The 12,348-nt window shown below is 43.5% G+C and overlaps 1 protein-coding gene across 8 annotated transcripts in view; it reads right to left on the bottom strand.

Moving 5' to 3' along the window:
- The window catches only part of KIZ (kizuna centrosomal protein), a 51,144-nt gene that overhangs the window by 12,108 nt on the left and 26,688 nt on the right, over positions 1–12,348 (bottom strand). For 5 of the 8 annotated variants that reach the window (XM_040611564.1, XM_040611565.1, XM_040611561.1 and 2 more), the window contains 2 exons: positions 8,783–8,942; positions 7,705–7,770 (listed from right to left, as the gene is read on the bottom strand). In XM_040611564.1, coding sequence (XP_040467498.1) covers positions 7,705–7,770; positions 8,783–8,942 — 226 coding nt within the window. Of the gene's footprint in view, positions 1–558; positions 599–7,704; positions 7,771–8,782; positions 8,943–12,348 lie in introns of all 8 variants that reach the window. The other 3 variants (XR_005830332.1, XM_040611560.1, XM_040611562.1) reach the window with 2 other exon arrangements.

The raw sequence follows: 12,348 nt of genomic DNA, 5'->3' as shown, positions 1-12,348 counted from the left end.
CATACTCGCTGCACCTCTCCAGCTGGCACTTCAAACTCCAGGTCTTTGCCAGCTCTACCAAAACTTGAGCTGGGCCACCATTGCTGTGCAGCTCTCCTTACAGCTTTTGCATGCACACCAGCCTCAAAAGACCGTTCCCTCAAGCCTTCCGTGCCTGCGCTGGCTCCCCTTCCTTCGCAACATCAAGCAGTAACTCAAAGTACTTGTTCTTCACCCTTTAAGACCCTACAGAGCCCAGCTTTGCCTTATGTACAATTATAATGCAATGCTGGGCTATCAGTCCCCACTTCTGCCTTAGTTACACCAGACTGCCTTGCCAATTAGTTCAGTCATTCCCCTTGAGCATCTTTGTGCTGACTTACATCCCACGCACCCTACAGAAATGGGAGATCCTTCTAGGAACTCCCAAGCCCACCAGCTCACCTCCCTGCCATGGGGATTCACCTGGGCTGTGGCACCCACCAAGCGTCAGACAACACGTAAGCAGTCAGCATGCAGCGACTGCTGCTTTGCGTGCTGAGCACCCACCTGGCTCTTACCTCCTCTTACCCCACTCACCTGCTTAATCCCTGCGCCTTCAACATGTCTGCATTGTACGCTGGCGGAAAGGAAGAGTCTCAGTTACAGATGTGCAGTGCTGACAACAAAACCAGCCCAACGCAGGTGCATGGCAATGCTTCACCGCTGTGAGACAGCACAAGCGACTGGTGCAACATGCAAGGCACAGAAGCAAAAAATATGCTGCCAGGAGAGAAAATCCTTAAGCACTTTGCTCCCAAGAGAACGGCATCATGCCATACAACCCTTACGCAGATCAGTGTATTTCCTTCATGAAAACTGATTGTTGTGTCCAAGGTTAAATGCAACTTAGTTCAAAAAGACACTTTTATTCTGGGGGGTGCATGTGTTTCTGTTGTTTTGCAAGAAGCATCTCACCTGCTGTGCTATGACAGCCAAGTGCACCCTCCCTGTCGCAGGCTGGGGACAGTGAGAGGCCTGCTGTGCTGGAACACAAATACATATTTTTTCCTGAGCGTGCAGCAGAACACAATAGCCCTGACCAGAAAAGATGCACTGAAAAAAAAATAAAAGAAGAAAAGATGGGTTTAGAGCACATCAGCAGTGTGCAGGCTGAAACCCTTGGATAAAAGAATTGCAAGCACTATAGAAATCGTTCAGTGGGGAGCAGTAGCACTGAGAACCAGAAGTGGAAGCGAGGAAGGCCACGGGCTGTGGCAGTGCTGCTGGCAACGGCTGTCTACAAAGGGCTTCCTAAAAAGCACCTCTCCCTTGGTAAATTCTTGCTACGCTGGGTAAAAGAGTGTCCTGGTTTCAGTTGGGATAGAGTAAATTTTCTTCCTAGTAGCTGGTACAGTGCTGTGTTTTGGCTCTGATGTGAGAACAATGTCGATAGGACACGGATGTTTCTAGTTGTTGCTGGGTGATGTTTATACTAAATCAAGGACTTTTCAGTTCCTTGGGCCCTGCCAGCCAGAGGGCTGGAGGGGCACAGGACGCTGGGAGGGGACACAGCCAGGACAGGTGACCCAAGCTAGCCAAAGGGACATTTCATACCATACGACGTCATGCTGAGGATATAAACTGGGGGAAGAAGGAGGAAAGGGGGGACACTTGGCGTTAGTCTTCCCAAGTTACCATTATGCGTGCTGGAGCCCTGCTTTCCTGGGGATGGCCCAACACCTGCCTGCCCATGGGGAGCGGGGAAGGAATCCCTTGCTTTGCTTTGCTTGCGTGCGCGGCTTTTGCTTCACCTATTAAATTGTTCTTATCTCAACCCTTGAGTTTTACATTCCTTTCCGATCCTCCTTCCCATCCCTCTGGGTGGGGGGCAGTGAGCAAGCGGCTGTGCGGTGCTGGGTTGCCGGCCGGGGTTAAACCATGACTGAACCACGGGGTTAAATCCCAGCTGAAACCAGGACAAAGACGGATGCCATTTGCTTGATGTTCTCTTCCTAAACAGGTTTTGGAAGCATTGGCCTCGCCACATCACCAGCTCGCGTGCTCTGGAGACACCCCAGAAGCAACACGGGCACGCAGGCGTGAAGCTGTCCAGACGGGGTACCTGGAGCATCTCCTCAGTCTGAACGGCCAGCCCGCGCTGCACCGGCACAACTGAACAAGCCTGATAAAACTCAAGTCTTTAAACTCAAACTGGGATTTTAGCAATGGGAAGTTCTCAATCCAGTCATTTGAGCAACACTGCAGCAGAACGGGAGCTAGTGCATCCCAGATGACAAAGCTCTCCTTGCAGCTTTTTCCCCTACGCACTGCTTCTTTCTACTCAGAACTAGCAAAAGATCTGAAATACCACTATTAATTAAAAACACCCCACACTTCAACTTTTAATTAATTGTGCAGCCGGCATGGGTCAAAGCAGCTTTCATGTCAGCTTTTACAGTTTTGTTCTGAATAAAATGGGTGTATTTTTTTTTCATTAGCCAACAATTCCAGGAAAATACACTGTTGTTGCATAATGAACCAGTATTATTTTGTTCTGCCTAAGAGTTAAAGTAATCTTTAACCCAAAAGATACTGCACCAGCACAGAACTGAAAAGAAGTCATTTTCTCCATGTGTTCCGGCTATAGCCTAGGTTGCAGCATCTATCAATTTACAGCCAAACATCTCAGCAGCTAAAAAAGTGATATGATGTAATTTCCTGCATATAAAAAGACAAGCAAGCTCTTGGCCTTGTACTTGCAACATTTGTATCTTGCTAATTGTATCACCTCTCTTCACAGAGGAAGCAGCCCACATTTTAAACATCAAAACCAGCACTGAAGCCCTTCACTACAGCTGGAGTCCCAGCACAAAGTCATTGCAGACATCAAACTGTCTTTCTACAACAGCTTCCAAGTGCTTGACTCTGGAAATGGGAAAGGTAATTCACAAGGCTGCTGGTTTTTAAAATGCAGACTGGGAAAAGAGAAATACCACTGTGTTCGTGTGTAGCCCATACAGTGTGAGCAAAACTGGAGTCTTTGACCTAAGTGACAAAGTGTGTAAGCAAGTTGTAGAAGCAGTATAGTAGGTATTGCTCTACCGGGAGAGGAACAAAAGCACTTTGTATGCCATGCAAAAGCTATAAAGAGCTATCATCCATTATTTCCAATAAAAATATTTCAAATAAAAATTAATCTCATATGCAAATGGAGGTAGTTGGAGGGCAAAAGACCCCAGTGCTTTTGCAGACCCAACCCAAACACATGTCTGCATCTTCCTCGTGTACGCAAGTGAGAGTCTATGCCAAGAGGAACACTGCTTTTTCTATGTGCTTTTTATCACCAATAAAATAGATAGCAGCTTGGGTATTTCAGCTGTCACTAGACTTCAAAGTCAATAATGCCTTGAAAGGAATATTATCCGGGTCAGCTGAGCCTGCAAGATGCGTAGCTTTACAGTTACCTCTGCAATAGTTATTGCATCTGCATTCAGAAGTCCTGGTAGCTCTGGGCTGCCATACTGCCAGGTCCCGTACCAAAACAGACCAGCAATAGTTCCTGCCCAGAGCAACTTTAAATCTGAACAAGCTCCTCTACCACCGTAACGCTAATTACTGTGCAGGCTGATAAACTGCAAAGAGTCTTGTGGGATTAAAGGTGGGCTTCAGCTGCCGGACCACTGCCAGCGCACACACAGCCGCGCTGGGACAGGAGGTGGGAGTGCCGGCTGCATACGGGCTCTGAGACACACTGATTTCCCTTGAGATAAGGCAAAAACACTTGCATACAGAGAGAAGGTAAAAGCTACCCGCAAATCTGATAGAAGTATGTGCTCTTTGGAGATGGAAAAAAAATCTCCAAATTAAAACCTAACACTGCAGTAAAGTAGGTCAAATATCAACAAATATTTCCCATCTTTCTTTAAATGAAAAAGATAAATACTCTTATCATAATAATATACCAACATACGAGGCTACCCTCTCAAAAGCAGACTCTTGGATGACCAGAAGACTTAGGAAATCCCAGTGGAGCAAGCCATCCACTGGGAATATTTCTAGAAGCTGCTGCCTCTGTTTAAAGGTCAAAGAAGAATTATCACCCAGAATTCATAACTAAAAAAGACTCTGAGGTCTTTCAGGAACTGTTGAGCAGCATAAAATATCGCCTACTGGAGTATGCAATCCAAAATAATTTAAGCAAAAAGTACAATCTTAGGCTGTCCCAAGGTAGTTCTGTTGGATCACAACAGCAGCAGGAATTACTCACATACAGATGAACTTTTTTCATAACAGCAGTTGTGAATGGGTTGGTACCAAGTGAAGCGAAAAGTTGGGTAGACTTATTAATGCCTTTATTAGTGCACTCCAAGTGAAACCTTGGGAACCTTTTAACTTCAAGCTCAAAGGAGGACCTCACTGGAAGGACATGTGGGCGTGGGAAAAGTGTTGGCAGGATTATTGGCTCATTAAAGGTGACCTAAAAAGGAAAGCAGAATTGGATTTGTGCTCTTTTATGTTCCCTTATGATATATAAAGAAGGGCTAATTTTCTTTTTCTTCTTAAGAGGGTTTTTCCTCCTTATTTCTATATTAGAGATTTTATATCTGGAGAGTAGCTGGAAGGTGACATTCAAGACGTTGTGAAAGTGAAGCCTGATGAGTGGAGAGGTAACGGCATTTTTATTCAAATGCTTTATAGCTTTAAAGTCTGTTTAAATCAAAGACATACATGAAGGGGGGGGGGAAAGAGAGAGAGAAAATCTGGTTTTGTTAAGAGATTTAACAAACCTGCCCGTTCAATAAAATCATCAGTTTCCTACCCATAAATGAGACTCCTAAACAGTCATCCAGCAAAATAAGAAATAATGGATTTTATCCTTTCTTTTTAATCTCACATTATTCGCCTCAGGAACTCAGGAACAGCAAAAAGCTGAACAATTCCTTTTACATGTCTTCCCACGATAAAAAACAAAGCATCCATGAAGAAAATGAGAATGAGTTCACCTATCTTCCTCTATCCTCATACAACCTGGTACAAAATGAGATTGTTATTAATAGCTAACTCCTCTCTGGGTGAGGCCATACACAAAATATAATCCTTTTAAAGTCAATTATCACAACATGGCCTTCCACAAGCTTAGGAAAGAAACCATCTTCATGCTATGAGCTACACTGCCCCTGCGCCCCGAGCTGACTACATGTTTGGAAAGCTCACGTGTCCTGCTACGGAGGGGACAGCTCCACAGATGTTTCAGTCCCAGCCTCTGTTTAGAAGAGCTCCGGGTGAATTCAGTCCTCGCACAAGCAGTTTCAGGTAAACCACAGGCTGCCTCTAAGGGACATCCAACACTAAGCCAGCCACCACTCTGAAGCCCTTTCCCCAAAGCTCTCTCTTCCCTCCCCTACAGGCATTAAAGAAAAAATATAAATCTCTCTGGAATATTTACAGAATATTTAAATAAATTTTTGGTTGTTTTTTTTTTCTTCTGTAACAGAAGTAATGGAAAAATAAACCGAAACTGCAGAAGCATTCGTAAAGTGCTGTTACAGAAGACTGCTTGGAAGCACATCCACCCGGCTCTCACAATGAAGCCCATCAGAACCAGAAGCCCCAAGGCTTCCCATGTTTCAAGACAACTTAAAGCCCTTAAACAATGCAGCAAGTACTGAAAAACCCCACAAAATTTGTATCGCTTAAGCTTAGAAAAAGTTGTGCAGCAAAACGATTGCATATAGAATGGACATAAAATATCAGTTCATCTAAAAACACAATGCCAAACGCCCAGACAAGTCATCTGAGCCCAAAAGACAACACGCAGAGATGCTGCCTTTATTTTAGGCACAGAGCAATTGCAGAGCTCCAGGGCCACAATCTACAGCAAATAATGACAAGCAAAAAGGAAAAAAGTGACAGGCTGGAAGGGTGAGGAGCCAGAAGAGAACAAGGAGCCCAGAGAAGATCACGGGCTGAAGATGAATCACATCTGAAAGGAGCAACTTTGCTTTCAATTGAGATATGAAAAGCCTCACTCCTAGAGACAATGTGACCACTGGCTACTGGAAACATGCAGCAACAAAACAGTAAATACAGCAGACTCAGAAAGAACGGAGTTTAAACTGAAGTCACTGGTTTCAGTGTTTAGGTTAGGGAGAGTTTCTCAGCATTTTTACAAATAGGAAGCATGCGTATTCACATGCCCATTCAAAAAGAGAGCTATGGGAGAAGGAGGGAAGGGGGCTGTCCATCGTGGCTTGGCTTACGGCTGACACCTGACACAGCCGCCAGCCGCACAGACCGCCGGGGTCTCCAGCAGGAAAAACTGCAGCAGAGAATTCCCCAACAAATTCATGTGCAAAACCACAGCTAAAACCACTACTGGCCAGTCACAAAATTCAGGGTGGGGAGAAGCAAACCAAAAGCATTGGCAGTGACAGGAGTCTCAACTCCAGAGCTGCTATTCTTAAAAAAAAAAACCCAAAATACTATCAGTGATGGCATTAGTTGGAGTGAGCCACCACTCCTGACACTGGTCTTGCTGGCACTCTCTGCAGTTTAGGGAACTTCAACCTCCATCCTCAAATTTGAATCCTCTTAAATTACAAACAAAAATTGAATCAATCCCAGGATTTGTAAAATTTTAGATCAATTTTCAAATGAGAAGTGTGTTTTGTTTCATGAAAAAGATTTAAGTGGCTTTTAATTCTTCTAAAAATCAATGCAATTCATGTTTTAAAATATGTTACCATCTGTGACTGAAGGACATTTTAAGAAGCAGGGAAATGGAAAGCATTCTACTCTAGAAATATCTAAGTTTTATTGGGCTAACATAGGAATATTACTGCTGCAGTATAATTCACGAATACAAGAAGCACATTTTTATATTTCAGCTGCAAATGAGGCTCAAAAAGCAGCAGAGGAAAACCTCTGTAGAGAAATGAATTGCTCTCTGAAAGACAGGCTATTTTGAAGCCGTAAAAGAGCAGAAAAGCAACAGCGAGCATTGCATAAGCAGATGCCCTCGCACCTTTCCATCGGAGTACACACCTGCATAAATAAATATTTAGCCAAACATCAAAATTTATAAGGAAGCAGCCCACCACTTTACAAAACCAGGCAAAAGAAAATTGAGACTCATTGCAAAGAGCCCTGCCCTGAATACTAATGCATTATTGATACCCCCGGACCGAAAAGCAGCGACATCTCGGGATCCTAGGCGAACCTTATACATCTGCTGTGGGAGGATCTGAACACGTCTTGATAAAACCTTATTGCTAAAAATTTTGTGTTATCAGACAGCTTTTGTAACAGAGGCAAAGGCACGGCTTCCCAGCTAGCCAGGCTTTTCCCTGCACTTATTCTAATGATACACATTCAATTACTCGAGAAAAGAAAAGAATCAAATCAGAAACATCTGTAGTTTGCCACATAATTACTGGATCTTCCCCATGGAGACTGACCTTTGTAACACTGATACTGGGACCTGAAAGGCTAAATGACAGGATATTCACATGGTTTAAATGTATAACACGATTACAAGGAATTAAATAGGCACTGTTATTTTCCATCTTGGTTTATGTTAACATAAGCATGGACTTTATGATCTTATGTTTAATCTTTGCGCTCAGTATGTAGTAGCTGAATTTACTCACTATTAGTGGACCCAAACCACTAAAATGCTGCGTTTTGATTATGTAATAAAGTTGAATACTGGATTCAAGGTTAATATGCAGCCATTACTTTTACCTGTAATAGGAATCTTTTCGACTGTGCTTTCTTCCTTGCTCTCATCTTCACACCAGCTTGTGACTTCTGGATGTGAACACACCATAATGAAACACATTTCAAAGTCGCAGTGATCAGACTGGTTTGTTTGCTTTTAAGCCCTACTCCCTTTAATTCTCACTTTTGTTATCTCTTGTTTATTGATCTAAACTATCCATTACCGTTCTTAAAAGAGGCGCCTACTGTGAACTTTCCTCGCATGCGAGGCTACCCTGCCTCTCTGTAGCTTCCAGAGCAAAGGACAAGCTAACCAAATGTCTTAAATAATTTAAGACCCAATGGGATTTAGGAAACAAACAACCGACGGTAACTCTGCGATCTCATCCAGCAGCCCGACAGCAGCAGCATCTATCATACCGACTGAGGAAAATTAGTTTAAATCAAAGTCTCTGTCTCCTCCACGGATAAAAGTCGTGTGAATTTAGGAGGCCTAAAGCAGTTTGTTTACATTTGCTGTGTAAAGAGCACTGCAACCTAATTGCCTGTCTCTTCCGGACTTTGATGTAAGGGATGCTCTGAGAGCAGACTGAGCAAGTTGCCGTCGCCGGTTATTACGCCGGACTAATATATTACTTCCTTATCTAAAAAAATTAACTGTGTTTTCACAAATGCATCCACCTTCTAAGCTCTGAAATGGCACCGCACACCTTGCTCAGCATGAGCCCTTTTACGTTTGAAAATTTGTTTGCGGTCTGGCTTTATAATAAAAGGCAACAAATATATCCCACAATTTCTATACAGTAGGCATTTTTTTAAATACACGCACACCTACAGATCTGTTTTTATTAACTACCACAAGGCTTGCTTTTCTGCTCCTGCAGAAAAAAGCAGTCACAATAGGCATCGCTCATTTTAAGAGGTAACAAGTATGACGAACGGTACTGAGATATTTAGGAAAATCCCTCCAAGTTCATTACAAATACACATTAATTTGCCAGTCACTATAATACAGTCCCCTGCGGGTTTGGATAGAAAATACATATATACAGAGAAGGACAGTAACTTTGAGCGCACAGCCAGACCGTTTACCACTTGTTACCTTGTTCTCCCGCGCCGGCGAGCCAGGGAGCGTGTTTTGCCGGCTTTATTTCCTCACCGTCGTTCGGGATCGATGGCAAGCTGTAAGATGATTCATTACTCTGAATAGATGGCCTATCCCCACACTCTTCTGGAAGGACCTCTTTCAACACTGGTAGAGCCTGCAGCATTAAAAAAAATAAAAATAGCCACAGCGCTATTATCCTTCATCTCAAGCGTTTTCCAACATACATTTAGGCTAATCTATAATTCACGGTGTAGTCTGTTTCCAGGGTGGTTTTTTTAGATGTTAAATTACCTCTGCGTTACATCAGCGCTAGTTCAGAAATTGCATTCTGCCTTGAAGTAACGCAAACTTTGAATTATTCTTTTAATCACTAGGTTTTCTGGAAATGCTCAGCATTCCCGGCCTCACGCGTTCAGGGTAAGCGGAACAGAAGGGTGTATCAAATACACTGCAACAGCAACAGACTGAGAAGAAATCTCTCCGTTTCAGGCACGCAGCGATAAGGCCAGGGAAGCCACAGTGTTAGCAACAGCTGCAGCTTAAAACAACGCTGAGACTGATAGACCTTGGTCACAGCTTGACCAAGCCAGCCTCTGCCAGGCACGGCTGCGATTCTAATCCACGGTATTCCTGCACATTCATAAAGTTTGGTCCGTCCTGCCTGTGCCTGCAAGCCCTCCGCGGCAGCATATTCAGACCTCCACAGTTAAAACGTATTTTTAATGCAAAAAATTAAGTTGGAAGCCAGCACCTTTATAGGGAGCTGAACGAACCTATGTAAATGTCTGAGTTAAAAACAGGCTTAAAATAAAGCAATCACTTTTTCAGGTACCATCCGCCCGTGTTAGAAGTACGGTGTGTGGCTTTATAAAGCCCTGAGAGCAGGAGAAATCATCCTTCCTGGTGTTTATTATTTCACAAAGAGCAGCAAGGGCTTTTTGGGCCTCCTATCTCTTCTTTACTTGTAGGGTGTTCCTCTTGGTTTTATCTTGTAACCCAAAATATGGTCTGGAGTCTTTAAAATCAACTAGATTTTCTGCCCTAATTATCTAATTGTTTAATAAAACAGTAAGCCTTCAGCGATGAGAAACAACATCTTAGAGAGAACTCCAGGCTTTTTAACTTATTTTGCTATACTGACCTGAGAGTATGGGACAACTCCAAGCCAAAACATTCTGGACTCACGAGGAACTTTTGTTCCCCGCATCTGCCCCTCCTCATTAATCTATATTTATTTAGGAGCCCAGAATGGCAACTTCTCAGTCTTAAAAACAGCTTGCTGAGTTTTTTTTCTTTGTTAAACTTACATAGGGGAAGTCTCCCTGTAAAAACAACGTGAGCAAGCTGCTACTTTATCCAAAAATGGGGACGGACTTTAGGTATCACTTTCTTAATGTAAAGAATGCCTTAAATTACAGGCAGGACTGGGAAATCTTTACTATTGAAGTAAAATAATTCCCATCTAGCAGTTTATCTCAGTGTGGATTTCTCACACCAGAAGTACTTTGTTTACCTATCTGCACATCATTTAACATCCAAATAGGTACAAACCACCAACAACAAATACAAGCACTCAGTGTAAACTCTAACACCACAATTAGTCCAGGCAGAAGGACAGGAGAACCAAAGCTCAGCATCACAGGGACCATGGCAATTCCGGCGTGGCTGACACCTCCATCAGGGCATGAAGACAACCAACATGCTGCATGAGCCACACCGGTCTTATTCTGACAGGAGTGTAACTCGACTGATGAAGGCACTCAAGTCTCCAGCTGTCACAGCCAAGGGACTATCCCACTGCCCAGAAGAGGTGTCACTACCACGTCAGCTCCCCAAGGCTGTCCTATGTTCCACTGGAACAATACCCAATTTTCTTAACAGGGATAACGGGACAGATCCGTGAGAGAAGAGAAAAACTGATAGTAAGATGTAGAGAACAGAAGAGAGACATAGTTTAGCGATAAGAGACAAGGAGGAGACAGGCAGGTGGACAGACTCTGTGGACTGCTGCAATGGGAAAGATGCTGAAGGCACTGGAGGAGAAGGTGGACCTGCTGCTGGTCATCACCAAACCCCTGCAGACCACAAGTGCTGATGGGGATGGAGGTGACAGACTTGCCAGGGAGCAAAAAGGCCCCCCACCTGCACCTTCATCCTGCCGCCTGGCTGTACAGTACCATCATCCAGTGGGGTTCTTGGCAGATCCTTAAGCTCTAGGAGAAAGAAGCCATCAACATGGGCCAAAAATTCAAACTTTGGAGTCATAAATATATAGGTGCAGATCACTTATGAGTTCACTACTGCATTATACACATCTTTATGGTAAAGCAAATGCTCCAGTACACGCACATTGCGTAATTTATATTGATCCTGTTCTGTGCAACCTGCTTGGAAATACGGTGTTTCAAAGTAGAGGATGCCTCCTGGCTTTACGTTTAATTGACTGGATCCACTGAATAGGTAGTAGAAATGTTAAATGAATACGTGTGGGCCACAGTAACACACAGCAATAAACAGATTACTGCTGCGTATATTCACCCATAAAGCTTGTGTTATTGAGCTTTGACTTTGTAGAAGTTTTTTTACATGCAATTATAAATTTATGTACGGTATTTGTTTATCTGTCACCAGTGCAATGATACATTCCTTGCTCATCTCTTCTACTTGACTGACTGTACAAAGGACAGAATACAAATTACTTGGCCAGATACAGAAGCAGCAGCTACCCTGGCTGTAACTGAAAGTCTACAACAAACAAAAATATGACATCTTCATTATTTGTTTCAAATGCTATTAAAACTAGAATACAGTAAAGCAGCTCAAACTGCTTTTTAATTTCTTGTTTACAATTAGAGCAAAAAATATTTTTTACACATTTTTTTGGAGCAGAGCATGGGGCCAATTTGTTACCAGCAGGATGCCTGGCAGATCTCCCGTTCCCAGTGCAGCAGCAGCTGGGACTTCACCCCGGTGCCAGCGTCCCAGCTCTCCTGGCATGGCTGCAGCCCGGGCGCTGGAGGCAGCGGGGATCGGAGCCCTGCCCTCCCCCCGCGGCTGGCTGCTCTGGGTGTGCAGCAAAGGAGGGTGGGGCACTTACGGGTCTATCAAATGCCAATTTTATAATTTTTTTTTAAGAGTCAGTTTATAACCTTTTGTATTAACATTTAAAAATGCGAGCATGCTACTATTTGTGAAATGCTTTGTGCATTCAGTGTACCAAACATAACTGTTTTAAAAGAAAAAAAAAGATCAAAATACACCATGATAAAAAGCTACCAAGCCACAGAGAAAGACAGATGATAGAAACCTTGTGATAAATTTGCACCACAGGAAAAGCGTGACCTTGTTTAAATAAATAACTGGTTTGAAGGGTGGAAAACAAGATGTTCCCCTGGAGACCTTAAAGAGACTGTTTTCTTCATGGGATGAAGTGCTGTACGTATTTGCCCCAAGACAAGCAAAGAACCTGTATTCTCTCCTTACCCACCTCCTAACAGTCTCCGAGGCTGATTAATGAACGCAGACTGCTTGTCATTCCCCTTAAAAGCCCACACACTGGA

Source organism: Falco naumanni, chromosome 12 (assembly GCF_017639655.2).
Source record: "Falco naumanni isolate bFalNau1 chromosome 12, bFalNau1.pat, whole genome shotgun sequence".
Classification (NCBI taxonomy): Eukaryota; Metazoa; Chordata; class Aves; order Falconiformes; family Falconidae; genus Falco; species Falco naumanni.
Note: the sequence above shows the minus strand (reverse complement) of the source record. Positions and strands in the feature narration are given on the sequence as shown.